Raw genomic sequence first — 18,390 nt, forward strand, 5'->3', positions numbered from 1 at the left:
AGGACCGGTTCAGCAGTGCAGTAGGAAGACTGGCCTCTATCACATGGTGGAGGGGACAGAAGAAGAGACAGCTTTGGTAAGTGCAACTGAGGGGCCAAGCTAAGTGCAAGAAGCTTTACAGACTTCTGCTGGAAAATGCTGAGATTTATCAGCCTTTTACACTGTAACACAGAGGTATAATTATTTTTGAGTTTTTGAATCTTGAGCTTAGGTATGAAAGCAGAAGCTAATTATTTGTATTAATTATTACTATTAACTGTACACTCTATTTTTCCTGGCTATCCATATGTTGACTAAGCTGTTTGCAACCTGCTGTTTCAGCCACACTTCATTTATTCCTCACATATCTTTAATCATGCTTACCATAATGGTCTACCGTATGCTATGTTTATTAAAGATACGAAAACTAGGATATCAGCTTTGAATTGGGTAGGCAGAAGAAAAACAAATGCTTCAATTTCAAAAACACTGTAAAGGCAATGTGTACATAGGTTAATCACTAGATTGCTTGAAGATCTGAACCTCATGGTAAGGCCAACACATATGCAACTAACAGCTGAAGTGGAAGAAAGTTCCATTTCTCTAGTTAGATCTTCAAAAATGTTCGAGGTACTTTTTTTGAGCTTTAAAATCAAAATTCAGTTATATACAACTAATGCTTGTTTATGTTAAGTTAGTTCAAGCATCCTGTCCTGCAAATTACTTTCAAAACTGCATTATTTCGAGGAGTTAGATGAGTAAGAAGTATGCAGAATTATAATGACAGAGACATTAATGGTGGCAGATTTTATGTTCCCCTGAAATCACTAGGAGAATGAATGCTACATTTTTATCACAGATAGGCAGCAGAAGTATTTCTCCTTGTATTTGCTTTTAATTCTGCATATCTCACATGTTCATAAACAGATAGCTAATGTTTGCAATGACGTGTTGGTGAGGTAAGAGACAGACTAATGGACAGTACCTGCAGGGGTGAAGGTGAAGGACTGAACTGTAAAACAAGAAAGCAAACACATTGTGAGTTACACACCCTGATAATAAGCGCTAATTGCAGGGCACGAGTTTCCTCTGGAATTTATTCAGTTGTGGTTGAATATCATAAGCAGGACATAACAGTTGAGCTTAAAGCACTAACCAGCCAGCAGCCAATGAGAAATGATGGTTGGAAAGGTGAGCAGTGAATGTTGACAGTCACATTTGAAGACTTTCTGTGTGGACATGCCGTTCTCCAAATTGTAAACATTAGGGTGAATTTTGAAGCACGATCTGTTACAAACTTTCCTTGCTGAAAGCATACACTATTTCATAATTCTGATGATGGGAATTCTGTGTCATGACACAATGTTCACATCACACTTAGATGCAGCAAACATCATGAGAAGGAATGAGTTGCAGGAGACACACTGTTTATAATGACTATTATAATTATTTACAGCTATGCATTTTAAGGTATAAAAGACTTTGCTCTCAATCTTCCCCCCCCTCCCAACATGCCAACTCACATACAGGGCTAATAATTACGCTTTTTAAAAAAAGAGTAGTCTTAGCTTGTGTCCAAAGTTTATGTATAGGACTGTTTCCTAAGAGGAATAAGAGTACAGCTCTCTTAATATGAAAAATCTTGGGATCTCGACTGATACTTCATATAAACACATGTGTAGGTGTGTGTGATATATGTTAGTTTCTCAATTAACACCACCCCACCTCTCAGAGAGTAAAAGTCATTGCTGTTAAAGGAAAGAAAAAAATACCTTGGCAAAAAGCATAACCTATGAATGATACAGGGCACATGGTGATGCAAGGTGAGGTTCCACAGAAACCGAGTCAGCCCAAGAGCCACTGAAAGGGTCTCTCCTTGCTCTGCTTTCACTGCTCGTCTGATTTCTTCTTGGGCTGCCTTGTTTCACTAAGCCAGTGTAAAACTAATCCAGCAGGAAGGACTGAAAAACAACACAGAATACCTTCCTTCTGGTTTAGTGAGCCCAGACAGGATACTGAGGCGTCTGGTGATGGCTAACACCAAGGTGAGGAGGCATAGGACTGTTTGGCTGCAAGCAGGGTATGAATGTTGGGTTTTGGCAAGTTGTTAGAGATGCTCAGCCAGTTAGGGAACCTGTGTCCTTGGGTTTGCATGTGATAACTTCTAAATAGAAGAGTACTAGTGTAACTTTAGTGTGATATAATGTCAACATTAAATATGCTGTGTCCTCAAGTGTGAAAATTTTGCTCAAAAAGGAAATGCTTTCTCTTTTAAAATGTTAGTAAGCACTACAAAAGAACCTACCCCAACATTTGAAGAAGAGTTTTTTTGTGTTAAATTAGGCAAGTGACCCATTTTATAGTAATTCACCTGAGTTCCTAAAAATCCATAAGAATCCTGAAGCACAGAATGATACACAAAACAAACAGGTTTGGGGAGGAAGAAAATATTTTCATTTGGCAAATGTATTTATTTTTTAAAATGTAGTTTTCAAAAACTAATTTGCAACTGGAGCAACACATTTGGTGCAAGAGGGATCACACTGTGAGGGCATTCCAAGGTGTTCTACCTCCAAGACAAAACTTTTTATGGCTTCTGCCACAGGTAAATTTTGACCACACTTTTCTGTCTAATACACCACTCTTTTCTCCAGCTATAGGTATGGAGTTGCTGATTAAGTACCTCCATTCATTTCCCATGCACATGGCTTCAAAGACATGGAAATGCATGAGAATGAAGAAGGAGAAGACCAAATATTCTTTCTAACATTCTTTGTGTGGTTTTAGTCCAATTCACACTTGAGCACATAAATGGAGCTGGACCACTAACAGAGTGCCTTCTGAGCAAAGAGCAAGAGGTACAGTTAATCCTCTTTGTACTTTTTTATGCTAGATGTACTGGAGATGTGAAAAATAAAGACTGTCTTATGATAATGATGGAATGTGGTACCGAGCAATGCACTTAAAGCTTCTCATACACCAGCATTTTCACAGCATACATTTAAAACAAGCATACAAAATTCACCCAGGCCACCTTTGCTGTAAGTTCAACATGTTTTTTAAGTAGGTTTAACAGCACCTATTCTCTTCATGATAGAACCTGCTGAGATGGTAATAAATAGTTACTGTTCTTACCAGCATAATTGCTGAGCCCCTTCCTCTTCTTTCTGCGCCAGTACAGCCAGATGCTGAAACCCATCAGAATTACCCAACATGCACCACCGATGCCAGCTATAAAGGCAGGTTGTTTGACAACATCAGTGATTTGCTCAGTTATGCTGTTGTTATTTTCAGTGATGACAACTTCGTTACGACCTCCTGCACAAAAGAAATTCGACAGAACGTTGTTATTATGGATTCTGTAATAAAAACAGGAACAAAATACTGCAAATGAAAATTTAAAAAAAAACAGTAATGCACCTCAAAAGAACTATCCACAGTAGGAGAGCTTTAATGAGTACCAATGCATACCTGAAAACCAGTGTTTCTAGAAAGTAAATCCACAATCCATTGCAATTTTGCAAACATATATTTGAAAAGATAGCTCTATAGCACTCTCCCAAGTAATCTAACAGATGATGGTCCAGACCATTTTTTTTAACAATATGCATGTCTGTTGGTTTGTTTTTACATAATTATAGACAGAATACAATGATGAGAAAATGGATCATAGGAAACCAGTAAAAAAAACCCAAGCTCAAGCAATCAATAAATAGCTTTTTCCAAATGAGAAATCCAAATACAAAATGTGCTACAACATCAAAAGACAGTTCCTTCTCTCATTGTTGTCAGCATGCCAGAAATTCTTACTTAACTCATTTGTTTTTGCTGCATGCTAGAGTTTCCAAATTTAAAATAAAAAATAAAATATATATATTTTCAACTGGGGCAAAGATGCATTTTACAGCAATTATTTCATGGGGAAAACAATCCATACAAATCCTAAGTGCATCAGCTTTGACACAAAGCAGAAAATCATGTAGTTAATGGTAGGCTTTAAACAATCACAGAAACAAATGCTATTTTTTTTCACCTAGAAGAGGCATGACAAATTCTTAACATCAACCTGTAAGAAATAATTATGACATGGAATACCAATTGAAGTGGTATGCACCAAAATTACTATATAGGATCTTAAATTGTGTATATTAGATTAGAAACCTGTAAATTTCAGTAGATGCTCCCATTGTCTTTTTTTCCCCTCTTTCTCTAAAAGGGAACTTTTCCAAAAGGAAAAGCTTGCTGTCTGGCTTGAAAACAAATGCTCATAAAAAAATGTGAATTGAAATTCAGGAAATGCTAAAGCATATAGTTTTAGGGCCAGCACTTTTCTACTTCAAACCTTCCCTTGTTGAAAATGGTTAGTTTTAAAATTAAGAAATGCGGAACATATTTTGCTGCAAAACATATGAATATTGATTATACGTACAGTTGATATAAACTGCCCACCTCTGCAGTTCTGAAATTAGTGAAAGAATTATCTGTCATTTCCGGTAAAAGCATTTATATACCTCAATCCTTGAAATGTTTATGCAGTATTATCAGATGCCTGTATGCATGCTGAAGAGCTGCAAGAGTAGCTACTTTACTGAGGCAAAGAAGATGCAAATACTATGATTCTCAATTATGAGAATCTATCGCACACACGTAAAGGTAGTAGAATATGGCAATAAAACACTGAAATGGTCATTCAGAGGAAATTATTAGAAGTATTGTAGCATTATGCCTTGCTGTGAAAACGTACATATTCCTTTTCTATAATTCAGCAATGGCTAAGTTTACCGCTCACTTCTTTCAACAGAACAGCCCCTCTGTCAGCACACCAGCTTCAGCTTAAAGCAAACAAACAAGGTCGTTGGCTAAAGCAGATGTGAGAAGTCTGACACTTCCAGTCTTATCTCCATGGACACCTCTTTGCAGGAGACCCAGTCAAGTTGCGAAGGAGGATCCCTCCCAGAGGGCCCGTCGGGCTGATCGTGCCTTCCCTGCCCCAGCCTGCCCCTCTACCGCGGGGACCGGCTCTGCCCCAGCCAAGATGCAGCTTCAGGCCCTAGGCTGCGTTCAGAGCTGGTCTGAGCTACTCAGGAAGAAATGCGATGCACTGCATTACATTGCTATCACACTGTTAATGATCTCGATGATTTTATTAAGTTTTCTCTCTTTCAGCACCATGTCAATATTTAGTAATGATGACCGTCTGCTTTTGTGAACAGTCTGCTGAAACTGTGCTAGAGCTTGGCTTGCTTTTAGTAGTTCTCTGCAAGAAACAAAACAGGCATCGCGCAAACAAAATAGGTCCCACAGAAGGATGCGGATAGACTATGCCTGCTAATGTATAGAAAGGCAGTACGCCAGTACTGGTACCATGTACCAGTCTATACTGGCCATGCTGGTAAGCTTTACTAGCGTCAGGGCCTGGTAGCTGCAGCTGTGCTTTCCCACACTTCCTTATTTTGTCTTGCCACTGCCAAAGGCCCGATGGTTTCCGGTCCTGATGCAGTAAGCGAGAATAAAACTCAGTGAGCACCTGTGACAAGGAAAAGAAGGAAGGTAGCAGTGGCTCCTTTATCGGATTTTCCCCTTTTTTTCTGCCCATGGATCCAATCCATAGGTGCACCCCAGTGCTGAAAGAGGAAGTGCTGAGAGTAAAACTAATAGAAAGAGGCACTCTACGGCATGCTCTTCTAGGCATACAATTGATTTTCTAGTAGAAATCAGCATGGGAGTTGATGTTGCTCTAATTGCCATTAACTTTCAGTTAATTTCTGTGCCCTTTGGAGGAGAGGTAAAACCAGCAGGATGGTGAGGAAACAGGTAATGGTGCTGCTTCGGAGGCAGTCATGCTGCCATGGAGAAGAGCGGGCAGGGAAGCACTTCAGACACACCGGCTTTGGGAGCGGATGCTCCTGGACTCACGAAAAGAACAACTACTTCCTGCTAAAGCCTCCAAAAAGTCCAAAGATCCTGTTTTCTTCTCTAAGGTCAGAAACCAGTCTTTTGAGAATGGAGGATGTGAGAACAAACTGCAGAGAGCCTGGGGAGAGCTTTCAGCAGACTTTACACTCTCCCTCTCTTCTAGGGGAAGGTGCAATTTGTCTCCAAATTACCTTCTAAAGTTTGCAGTCTGGCTGTTTGCTCTTACCCTTCAGTGCCAAGCAATTACAACTGCAAAAGTAATAATTCATTTAAATGTCAAAATAACATATGCTTCGGGAATTCAATGACCAAAAAATAAATGGATACAGATGAATGTTACCCACTGACGTTTGATAAAATTAATATAGTTGTTGGGGTTTGGGGAAACCAACAGCATTAATTTTGTAATTTTTTATATTATATTTAAGCAGAAGTAATAAATATGTCATCCAAGGTACCAATGTACTATTTCATATACTGCAGGTGTTTCTGTAACAATGCTGTCAGTTCAACTAATTAGAACATAGACAAGGGAAGTGTGCGACCTGTAACGCTCCATTGTTCCTAAAGACAAAAACATAATGAAATATAATGTCTTCCTCCCATTGGAGAGTAATGAAGAACAAAACTAATTTGTTGGACCAAAAATTAATTAGACACATCAGATTCGATTGTACCTATTACTGTGAAAGTTTGCAGCTGTTCCTCATATTATTATGCCTATGATGGAACGTAAGAGTGAACAGGCCAACTGATGAAGAGAAATAATAGCTATACCATTAACCAACATTGCCGTTATCTCCAATTTTATTTCTGGTTTTCCAAGTGAAATATTTTGGCGTATCAATAGTGATCATAAAAATTTTATTCTGGAGTCTTCCATAAAATTTTTCAACGTCCTGCTTGAAGTATGGGCACAGGATTCCTGTAACAGTGACACAATTTCTAACTAAAGAAATAATATACTTCCTACTGCTCCATATTCTCCTAGGTTTACTTTCGGGATGGTCATGGGTCTGTTATCTAGAATTGGTCTGGGAAGTCAGTAGTTGATTACCCACCATGAAAATCAGTTATTTTCAGAAAAAAACCTTCTTCTTAGAAGAACATATCCTATATTTAAGGATAACATCTTCTTTCTTTTTATACACTGGACTCTGTATTTCATGACAATGAAAGTCATACTGTTTAGCAACATGGCTTAACTCTTCTGCATCACTGACCTGCTCTCTCCATAATTCAGTATTTCTACAGTTGTTCATTCTGTTTGCAAGCTGTTAAGTAGTATAGCCAAGCACCAGGCCGTATAGGACTCCATTATAACACCATCGCTCCATAATGTTTTCCCATTCATGATGATGTTTTGAGGTTTATTCATTAGCTCATTATCAATACATGTCATTATTTTTTTAAAATATACCTAAAAAATTAATTCCCTTATTTTATGTTCTTGATTCTTAGTCAAACATAGAGTGGTACCAACTCAGATTTTCCAGGAATGATATCACTTAAACACTGTTACCTTTATCAAGCAAATTTATAGTCTGAGAAATAACTGTCAGCAATTCATAAGCAATAGAAAAATGGGACCTAAAGAAAAGGGATATACAAACCATACAAGTAATAACCACATCCAGCTTTGGGCTCCCAAAAGGGAAAACAGAAATTAGAACAGAAACACAACCCAAACAGAAAAGACTCTCTTTTACTTTTCACGCAAAGGACTCTTAAATGTGCAAAGATGCTACCAGACAGACTTGTTGAAGCAGACATTCTGGGATCATTTAAGGAACAAATATCACTGTAAGTTTAACAATGCAAAATTAAGTCTCTAAATGCCAAATAACTTTTTTCTTTCTTTTGTACTTTATTTGCATCCTAACATCCCTTTCCTCCTTCCTGCAACAATACAGTTCTCTCCACATTTAACTCTCGATTATACTAGACATTTTTTGTAAGGAAAAAGTCAGGATGAAGGGCTGTACCCAGATGCAGGGCTGGGCATTCTGGGAATCATCCAGCAAAGCACTTTGGTGCAAGTTTAACTCACAACACATTAAGTGACACAAGGCTACTCACGTGCTTAAAATGCAATGCACTTAAATGTTTTGCTGGAATGAGCCCCCTGTGTTTAGTCCATAGGTAGATGGACTCCCTAGTGAAATAAGAAAAAGAAGTCCTGCTTAAAGCAAATGCAATGACAGACTAGTCTCACAACATCAGTTATTTACACAGAGGTCCAAAATTCAGGCCTATTAAATGGCAGGTTTCTTGCATTTTCAAAAACCAATTTCTTGCTTTCAGTTCTAAAAAGCTTTTTTCCCCTCTTTTCTTTGGCATTTCTGTGGCTGCCGCCTTCTAAAACCAGTGCTACCTTCACCTCCACTCTTATACTTCCTTCTCCAGTGACAATACATTTAAAGCTGACATACCCCAATTTCTGTTTTGATGCATAAGGAACTTGAATATCATTAAACATTTAAGCAATGTTTAGGGGACAGCCTTTTCTAAAGGTCTACACATAACAGAATAGTCCATGTTTGGGATATTGTGTTCACAACATTTTCTAGATAGAAAATATTTAATAACAACAAAAGACCCGCAAACAAACAAAAGCCCATTTAAGTAATAATTGTATGAGATCATACAGATAAAAGCAACAAAATTCTGGTGTTACACACTCAAAAGAGGTGCTGCTCTGCACAGCTCAATTCAGTTTTGCTAAATATGGTTACTTCTCCTAGTCTTACCCTTCCCATATTTTTCCTGACTATATTTTCTACTTGAGAAGAATTTCAGAAGAAACAGAATCTGTTTTTCCCTCGGGTCAGGAAATTAATTCAGCATGGAAACCACTACTAAGAAACTGTCCTTTCAAAGGCAGGGATGATTATACTACCTTTGCTCTCTATGTGGACTAGAGGCCACTTATTCTTTGACAGAGGAAGATCATCTGCTTGGGATGTCTGCGAAACACTGACTTCAAATGTTCAGAAAACTAACTGTAAATAGTGCCTTAGGCACCAACGGTACGAGTAAGGCAATATTACAGTCATCTGAACAGGAGAAAAGGGAGCTCAAGCTGTTAGTTCCATAAATCTCTCAACCTGCAGAAGTGGTAAATTAATTTTTAAAAAAATTAAATCAGTTTCACTAGATAATCTGCATTTTCTCATATGTCTCAGGAACATAATTCCCTCCATTGGCTGCGAGAACTCTGCACAAAGAGGACACAATGTCAGCAGGCAGTGGGACGTTAAAAGCTAACTAACTAGCTCTATTCAAATCTAGTCTTTTGCTCCATGGATTTTTATGCTTCCAGAAGTGATTTATGAAAGCATTTCTAAAAGTCGAAACAGGCAAAACAAAACAACACAACAGACAATCACTTACCAATTATTATGGGTTGTGGCTCACTTTTTACTCCCACACCTGCACTGGTGCTTGCAGCAACTTCCACGCGGTACTGAATACCTGGATACAGGCCACCTATTACTACAGACCGAATGGCTGCATCTACTGTTTTGTTGATATGAAATCGAGTCTCATTACCTAGGCACCAGATCTGGGACAAAAGTTCATGTGTTAAAAAATACAAAATTCTTCATACTCATAAACAATTGTGCATAGATATGACATATCAAGGTATTGCATAACAATCACTTATTTTGGACTTCTTAATAATGTTACTGTCCAGAGGTAGCTGGAATTGGGATGATTTAGTTTAGCAAGCTATCCCAGATTAGCATAGGACCAAGCTAGCTGCAAAGACTGCTTGCAAATACCTCTCTGGACTTCGGCTCTCCATGGAGTGCAAATTCTGCAGTTACACTTCTTAGAAGCACAGACCAGAATCATCCAAGTGAAAAAGACGTGTTATACATTAATTGAAATCTTGTTCAGTAATGTGATTAACGCCAAACCTTTCCTAAAAAAAACCCACATTTTTTTTGTTCTTAATTTCCCGCTGAATAACAAAAGGACACCAAATAATACCAGCACAGGTTGAAACACTTCTTAAAGTACTAAAGAAACAATTTTCAAAATTCTTTTCAACTTCCTTTCACTGCACAACAGGGATACATGAAAATTCTTAAATGGAAAAAGTACAAACTCACTTTTTACTGCTGCTTTTGTGATTACTTACATTGTTCAGGAATCCAGAGATCAGTTCCTGACTCAATTATTCTCTAATTAAACAGAAAAAACACTCTATAATCTCAATTGGCATTTTGTGATGAGAACGGTCTATGACTTCAGAGTGTTATGTCTCTCTCTTGCATTTTTCCATAGGCTTTTCCCAAGAAGCTTCAAAACTAAGACCTTTTAGGGATTCTCCTTCAGTTAATGTTATCTGCATATACTGCTTCTGTATTATTAAAGACAGCATTTACTACCACTCAAGAAAATCAATGCATAAAGATATCACATGTATACTACATAATTATAATAGCAGAAGAAAGCAGTATTGTGGGAACCACTATCAGCAACCAACTGATGTGTCTAAGCAACAGCAATGCTCTCTTTACCCTTATTTGTGACCCTACTCAGTGTTTTATCACACGTTATCTTTTTTCTGCAAGACACTGAGGAAGATTTGGAGGGCAAAAGAAATGCTTGTTCTCCCAAGCTCAGGTAGATCTTATTTGCAGGCCAGAATGCATTAGGGTGAGAAACTATTGCATTCATTCTTTCAATCCTTGTCTGTCCTGATCTGAGGTTACAGCAGCTATGAGATGACCCTAATTAAAGGCATTTAATTCATAAATGAATTTACAGGCACTCTGATGCTTGAAGTGGAATCAAGAGATCTACATTCAATTTGTGAGAAAATGTACTGTGAAACCTCAGCAGCCATTTTATACTTAAGAAAGTATTAAACTCTGCACTACATTCACTGTAGCCAGCTCACTAATCAGGCAGCCACCTAATCTTACACAGAAGGGATGTAATAGGTAGTGACTCCAGCTGTTTTTATAAACAGCCTAGAGGTCTGAGCACTCACCTGGAACATGGCTTTTATTAACCACCAGCCCACTTTGTCTCATATCTACATATTTTTTTGGTTTAGGAGTGTGCTTTACTTATTTTCTTATAAGCCCTTGATGGTTAATATTGACTTACACTGGAGTCAGTATCAAGATTAATTAAGCCAAAAGATAATTATTAATTCATATGAAAATGAGATCAATAGAATACTGAGATTAATAAATCTTGATATTGACTAAAAGCAAAACAAAAGAAGTGCTATGCTAAACATAAATATTGTAAGCATTTACGGCATCCCTCTGACCCAGCCATAAGCTGGAAGAGGTTGAACCATTAGCTGATTTAGAAATCAAGCATTTCTCCCTTCTTGATGCTGTGTTCCCTCAAGATACAGCAGGGGAAAAAAAAAAATCACATCTTTTTGTGTGAAGTAAGCTGCATCCACCACTTCCACCTTTTGTTGGACTGTCAAGAAAGCTGCCCTGCTCTATTTCAATTAAAAATTTTACAGTAGGTATACAAGTCAGCCACAGCAAAGTTATTTAACAGTGTGTTCCATGGTCACAAGCCTGTGACAATGCTGAACCTTGCCTGATGATTTTCTCCATAGTCCTCCACTCCAATAACACACTGCCCTTTTTCCATGTTGTGAAAATATACTTGTGCAAAAGTGAGCTTACTGGGGAATTACAGACTACAACAAAATTTAAGAAGATATATAAGGAGTGGATACTTTTAGCCATCATAGCAATAAAGAAGGAGAAAACACAACCAATGCAGGCAACTCTCATATAACAAACTCTGGATATAGTAGTGGTGTTCAACCTGTTCCTTGGAGCAAACAACCTAGCACTTTAAGTTGTGAATCTTGACAGAGATAGTACCCAGAAGTCTTGTATTCTCCCAGAGCCACAGTCCTTGACTTTAACCTTGAAGTGTTAGGATTAGCATTTTTGCAGGGGAAAGAAGACATGTCTTTCCTGCCAGCTTTTCTGCCAGATTGAAGGCACTCTAAAAGAGGGACTTCACTGCCTGTCTTGAGAATGCAGAAGCCCTTAACAAAAAAAAAAAACCCCTTCTCATTCCACAGCAGGGAAAAGCAAGAAAGAGAAGCACTGTAAACTAGGAGGCAATTACAGCTCTCTTCCAGATCTAGCTCATGGTATTTTTGCTTTTAATATAACAGTAGTACTGCTTAAAAAAAAAATTACAAACAATTCCACAAGCAGTTGGTCCTCTTTCTCCGTATAATTATATGGGCAGCTGTAAATGTTGTCAGAATCTAAATCCATAAACAGTGCTATTGTTCTGTAATTCAAGCAGGCTGTTTCCTTAAACACACAACTGTCCCATTAGAAATCGTTTCTACCTTATACTCCTGGATGACTCCATTTTGGTGATCTGGAGGGGGAGGATCCCAGGAGATGCTGATGCTTGTGCTGTTGTGGTTTCCAACTGTCAGGACCGTAACAGACTGAGGAGGGGCACTTGGAGCTACACCAAGGAGAGGGAAAAAATAAAAGCAAGACGTTAATCCATTTGCTAGAGCATGAATTTTGCTGAAACAGTGTAAGAGCAAGCAGACAGTATACAAAGTTCACACTCCCTGCAGGCCTAGGTATGCACATTTTATTAGGCACTGACAATTTTGAAAAATGCTTTTCTGAAGAGAAGCATAGTGCTGAATGACAATGTGGAATTGTGGCAATGGAGAATCAATACAAATCACTCCTCATTTATTTATATTTAGCATTTCTTAAGTTTGCATTGGAATTATTCTCATGCTTGCATTTGTTTTCCATAATATGCACAGATAGCTATGGATATATCAACCAAGTCATAATGTGAGGCTGCTTCACCTGGCCTGAAAAGTGTTTTGATTCTTGTTTCCCCACATGGTCTAATAATAATGTGAGCAGCAGACATTTAAGGATCTTTTTTTTCCTATTTATTCTCCAGGAAGACATTAACTTAACAGGTTTAAACATAAAACCTTGCAACTCCTGGGTGGAAAAGGGTTAAAGCATTCAGGGCTTTACATCAAATGCCAGTGAATAGCAGAGGTGCTAAGTTAGGTCAGATATATACTTATGTCCTCTTTTCCCTAGGCAAATTGCTTTCTCTTCAGAGTCTTGTTCAGTTCAACCATTCACAGCTGTTTGGTTGGTCACTGCATATCAAGGCCATATCTACAAGACAATTGCTTGCCAGCCCAGCTACATTGGCTAGAAGTGTGAAGAAAAAAATCATAGCTGTTAGTGATCAGAACTATGCTGGCAAAGCCCCTCTTGCAGCTACACCAGCAGCAGGGTGCTTTTGTTGTCAGGACATGTTGTTTGGGAAGCGGCGCAGCAGCTCTGCTAAAGAAAAGTTCCCTCTGCGGGCAGCTGCTGCATCTCCACGCAGGGGATCTCCCACCATAGCTATAGCTGCCATGGCAGAGGGCTGTGGCATATGTCCTTCCTCAGCCACTTAAAACTTCTTGCGGTGCCCCCGTTCCCCCCCTTAACTTCTAGGCAAGTGTTGAAACTCCACCGCAGTGGCAAGCTAAGTCACCAAAGTCGGGTGCATTATGTTAAGGTATAGCCTGGGGGCTAGGAAAGTGTGAACTAATACAGCAAGCATATAGTGAGAACGTCTCCAGGACAATTTTCCAATTCCCAGAAGCCTGTTGGTTAGACACTTTTGGTTCCAGGGCAATGACTTTGTGTTTAATAATTCCTTATGGAATTTTTCTTCCACATATCTGTCATTGCCTTTAGTCTGATCTCAAAACATTTAATATGAAATATGGAAGCTGATTTTGAAGACTTATAGTAGACCTTGTACCAGAACCTAAAATATGTATCACTCCCCCTGCCCCAATATCAAATCTAGATAGCCCTCTGGTTTTGGGCATCTCACATCATGTGTCACAGCTTCTTGACGGCAGTCCCCTGGTCTAGAGTATTCCTATCTAGAGAGGACTCCTTCACTGCTAAGCTCTCTGGCAACAGGGCTCTAGTCTTACTTTAACAGATATTCCTGACTACATGGATATCCTAGGACCACACTTCTCAAAAGCAAAGAGCCACTGGTGTCTTTTTGTTAAAGTCTGGCAGGTTTAACACAACGAAACACAGCCACGGATATCAGGATTATTCAAGTCTCCTGAGTCAACTCGGATTTCCTTATTGTTCCCGTGGCCTCTTTGAGGCTGGCTATGTTCCCACTTCGGATGCTCCTCAGCACATGACCTTGCACAGGCTCAAGAAGCTGAGCTCAAATCCTTACCCTGATAACCCTGGAGATTCGGAGTAGCCTGCTGCAGGAATCACACAACTTAAACCCGGGGTATCAGAGGTGGGGACAAGGGACCATACAAGATGACATCAGAAAAAAGTATTTTAGAGGAAAAATGACACATGTATTACTGTCCTGTGAAGCTGCACATTTTGGCAACTACATTTTCAGATACTGGATCAGCTGCACAGCAAACAGTGCTTGGCAGAGTCCTTGTGACCTTGAATGACACAGAGAAACAGTGTACTGGAGGGGAGAAACAGAGCTGTATTGTGGGCAATTTGACTCTTAGCCAGCTCAAGTGAAGCACGGAAAGGTGGCCTTGGGCTACTCCTTGCAATCGTGCAAAGCATAAAATTGGTGAAGTTAATAGTTGCATTGTGTATTTTATGGTGAGTGAAATAATTTGCCACACAGTAAAAAAATTAGCATTTTAAAAGTCTTCAAGTTATTCAATAACAACAAAACCATGAATAAATGTATGTGTGTGATATTAATTAGAACAACATTTTACACAAAAATAATAATCATAAAAATGGCAAAGCTTAGCACTGTATAACTCTTTTTTTTTTTTTTCCAAGTACAATGGAACAACTTGCTGAAATGTATTTACTTTCATCCTCAAACACAAAGGCATTCAGAAATACAATTTCTTATACACACGTACCTGGAAACACAGAAAGAGGAGAGTAAATGTTTAAGAAATGTAAAATGAATACCGTACTATAACATTTAAAGACAAACATACTGTATTCATTTGTCTTTGCATTTAAACTGCATGAATATTCTAGTTAATATTCTACCAGTGTGTGTCTTTTCTTTGAAGATATATGGTAAGTTTGAAGCAAAATTAAAATTGCAGCTGATGAATGCAGCTGTAAGTATAATTTTAAGAGCCGCACTAAAGCAAGAAGGAATTGACAGAGAGCAGCTGATAAAAACTAAGGAGACTTCCATTACTGACTGTCATATTTTTGTGGTCACAAACAATATGCAGAACAAATACTACTCCACAGAGTTATTCCAGAAGAGATTTAAAACCATGGATATAATTAAAAAAAAAAAAAAAATCATCTATCTTTAGAGCAAATGTGAAAGAAATAGTGAAAATTATAAAATAAAATATTTTATTTAGCTTCTTACTGCATGTGTATACACCTATATGTATATAACAGTTCTGCTTCCTCTCTCTGATAATATCGCTCTGTAAGCTGGCACCATGATATAAATTAAGCCACTCGTCTGACACTGCTGCAGTTATTAAATAGACCACATTGAAAAATAACATTTTTAAAACCGTTTTCTCATTTCCCTTGCTGCTGGCTTGTGGAGAACACCTTGCCTGCTTCTTGACAGGTCAATTATTCCAGTGCTCAGCTTCTTACAGATATGAAAGAACCCAAATCGCTGCTCATCTTTTCCAGACGCAGCCAAACAGAATTCCATTTGTTACCTTCACAAGGCCAAAGAGGCAGGAGATGGATGGATACTGAACTGTGACAAATGTCTGATCTAGAGGAAAAGTCTAACTGCAGCAAAATTGATTTTTGGAGGTAGGCCTCAGAAGTAACATTGCATGTAAAATTCCATCCAGCAGAAAGCTGCCACTACCTTTTGGTCATACGTAGCCTTTACCAGGGCTATTTGTTTTGGTGTCGCAAAAAACTTCCAATGCACATATCACTCTTCCAAATTATTTTCTAAAAATAGTATAGCTGACATTTTTTAAAAGTCAAGTCTAAAAAAGCTCATTTTTGAAATGGAATCACAGGCGACACAGCAAGTGAGATACCTTTAAATAGAATGCCATCTTTCTTCATTGGATGAGAAGCAAACCACTGCCATTAAAGACTTAGTTGATGTTATTTTTGAAATATATGAACACCAATATAATTACAAAGATAATGTGAGGAAATAAAGGAAATATCTGTAGAACTGTATCTACTGGATGTCTTAATTTTCTCATGGAAGTACTTAACTTTATCATCTAAGCAAGAGGAAGAATTATTTACAGGGGCTGACATTTGGTGATAATACTACATGTTATAGGCTGATGTTTTTTTGAGAGAGATGCTTGCCAACAGACTCCTTGAAGGTTATATTAATCTACAAAGTAAATCCTAGGCTGAGAGTTATATGTATCTGTAGGGAAGAAAAGTTTTTTAAATCTGCACTATGTGGAAAGTTATTCCACACGAACAAAGTGGCCTTTAAAGTAGAAAATCACCTGACAGGCTCTGCTGGGAGCTGAGGTTTATAAAAGAAAATATCTTTCCTCAAGTATTTTATAGAAACAGACAGGAGGTAAAAATCTTCTCTCTTTTTCAGTAGTTCTTAATTTACCTTTAGCAAGAGACAGTTAGATGAACTAAATAAACAACAAAAATCAATTGAAATTGGACCAGAAGAAAATCTGCTAGTGAGGGGACAAAATCCAATATTTTAACCTAGAAAAGCAACTTCACCTGTAGAAAGCTTTTTTCAATTTTCCTTTTTTTTTAAAGCTTTGTTCAGATATTCTTTACCAACTAATTTAGGCTTTATCGTTTGAACAAAGAAATGGGAACCATAAAGTTCCAAATTCTAAATCAGTCTTGAACAATGACTTCCTACACGCTCTTCAACATATTGCAGGACACTGAATTTCCTCATCTATAAAGTAGCAATGACAACCAAGTTATCTTCAGGATTACTTACTTCTTGGGCAATAATCACAACAAATCAAAGAGAAAAGTGAGTAATAAGCGAGTCTGTTCTAGAATTAAAAAGTACTTGGCAATCAGCACTAAATTAAACCTCAGGAGACTACTGTAAATGATTAAAATGCATCTTCAACAGGAAGGAAAGAGTGCACTCAAAACCCATCGAAACCATATGAGCATTTTGAAACTTCACCAGTAGTTCTTTCCCTTGCTTTGAAAGAAATCAGTGAAAGAGACAGAAGATGAACCCTCATTGTTATGATCATCCCTCTAATTTTACAGGACAGATTCTCCAGCCAAAGGTTGCATTAGATGGGTAGATAGGGGGTTTGTACATTTCTAAGAGAAAAAGATAAAATTTATTTATATCTCACCTCACTCCCTTTACTTTTCAATACAAAAGCAGTCCTGGAGTGCACATGTTTTACCAAAACTGCATACCATGCTACATGCTACAGATATAAACGCTTGTGCATTTCAGCAGTGTAAACTGTTCACTACGTCTGCATCCTGCATGTTTCACAGAGGCTTGAAAGGTACTTAAGGGAATCCTCTGAAGGACTAAATAAGGCAGTTTCATGAATGGTGTGCTAACAGAAACAATAAAGTGGTATACCCTCGAGAACAAAGTTCCTTCAGACTAGTTGTATATCTGTCCTTCACTAGTCCTCACTTCCCAACCAAACTGTTCATCTACTTTGTTACCCATTCAGAAAGATGTGTGTAATATCAAACACTCATCTATAAAAGGTTTCATTTATTAATTTTATTTTCAAAGTGCAGACAAAAGTCTTTTATTGCAGTAACACTGGTTATGAAAGAACGGCTGCAGTGCACACTTTTACGAAGACCCAAAACCACCTGTACATTAGAAGGATGTATCAGCCGGAATAATACAGGACTGGCCCAGTGCTTTCTCATGGAACACTTACAGCACAAAACTGAATAATATATTGAATTTTAATGACAACCCTATACCTAACAAACAGAAATCACATGGAAGAAATAGAGCTGAACATACTCATACACACAATAACCACAATGGTCACTTTTGATTTCACCTTCAGTGAAACAGGTATGGGAGACTGTTGCTTTTCTGACCATTTTACTAACCTTCCTCTGTGGTACGAGCAGACTTTGATTCACTGTCCATTCCTTGGAATTCGTTGAAATAAGGGCGAACCTTAATTTCATAAGTGACCCCCTTTTTCAAGCTGACGAGGACAGCACTGCGTTCAGTTGGGACTTTGACCTCCAAATTCTGCCATACAGCAGGAGAAGGTAGGCCAGATGTTTGGCGATACATGACTCGGTAGCCCTGAATAAACTGGGATTGGCGGTCAACCTAGAAATGGTATTAAATAATATGTCAATAAACATATTAAAGTAATGAAACTGTATAAAAAGAAAATAAAACATCTGCCGAGAATACTTCTGTCCTCATGAAAAAGAGAAAATTAACAGTTAAGATGCTGAATTTAAAAAACAAACTGCCTTCTTGTAAGTCACTGTTGATTAATTG

At 38.1% G+C, this 18,390-nt stretch overlaps 1 protein-coding gene across 16 annotated transcripts in view; it reads right to left on the reverse strand.

Moving 5' to 3' along the window:
- The window catches only part of ROBO2 (roundabout guidance receptor 2), a 952,677-nt gene that overhangs the window by 61,763 nt on the left and 872,524 nt on the right, over positions 1–18,390 (reverse strand). For all 16 annotated transcript variants that reach the window (XM_041124896.1, XM_030020184.1, XM_030020193.1 and 13 more), the window contains 4 exons: positions 17,982–18,213; positions 12,254–12,378; positions 9,289–9,460; positions 3,115–3,297 (listed from right to left, as the gene is read on the reverse strand). In XM_041124896.1, coding sequence (XP_040980830.1) covers positions 3,115–3,297; positions 9,289–9,460; positions 12,254–12,378; positions 17,982–18,213 — 712 coding nt within the window. The remainder of the gene's footprint in view (positions 1–3,114; positions 3,298–9,288; positions 9,461–12,253; positions 12,379–17,981; positions 18,214–18,390) is intronic.

Source organism: Aquila chrysaetos, chromosome 7, assembly GCF_900496995.4.
Source record: "Aquila chrysaetos chrysaetos chromosome 7, bAquChr1.4, whole genome shotgun sequence".
NCBI classification, from domain to species: Eukaryota; Metazoa; Chordata; class Aves; order Accipitriformes; family Accipitridae; genus Aquila; species Aquila chrysaetos.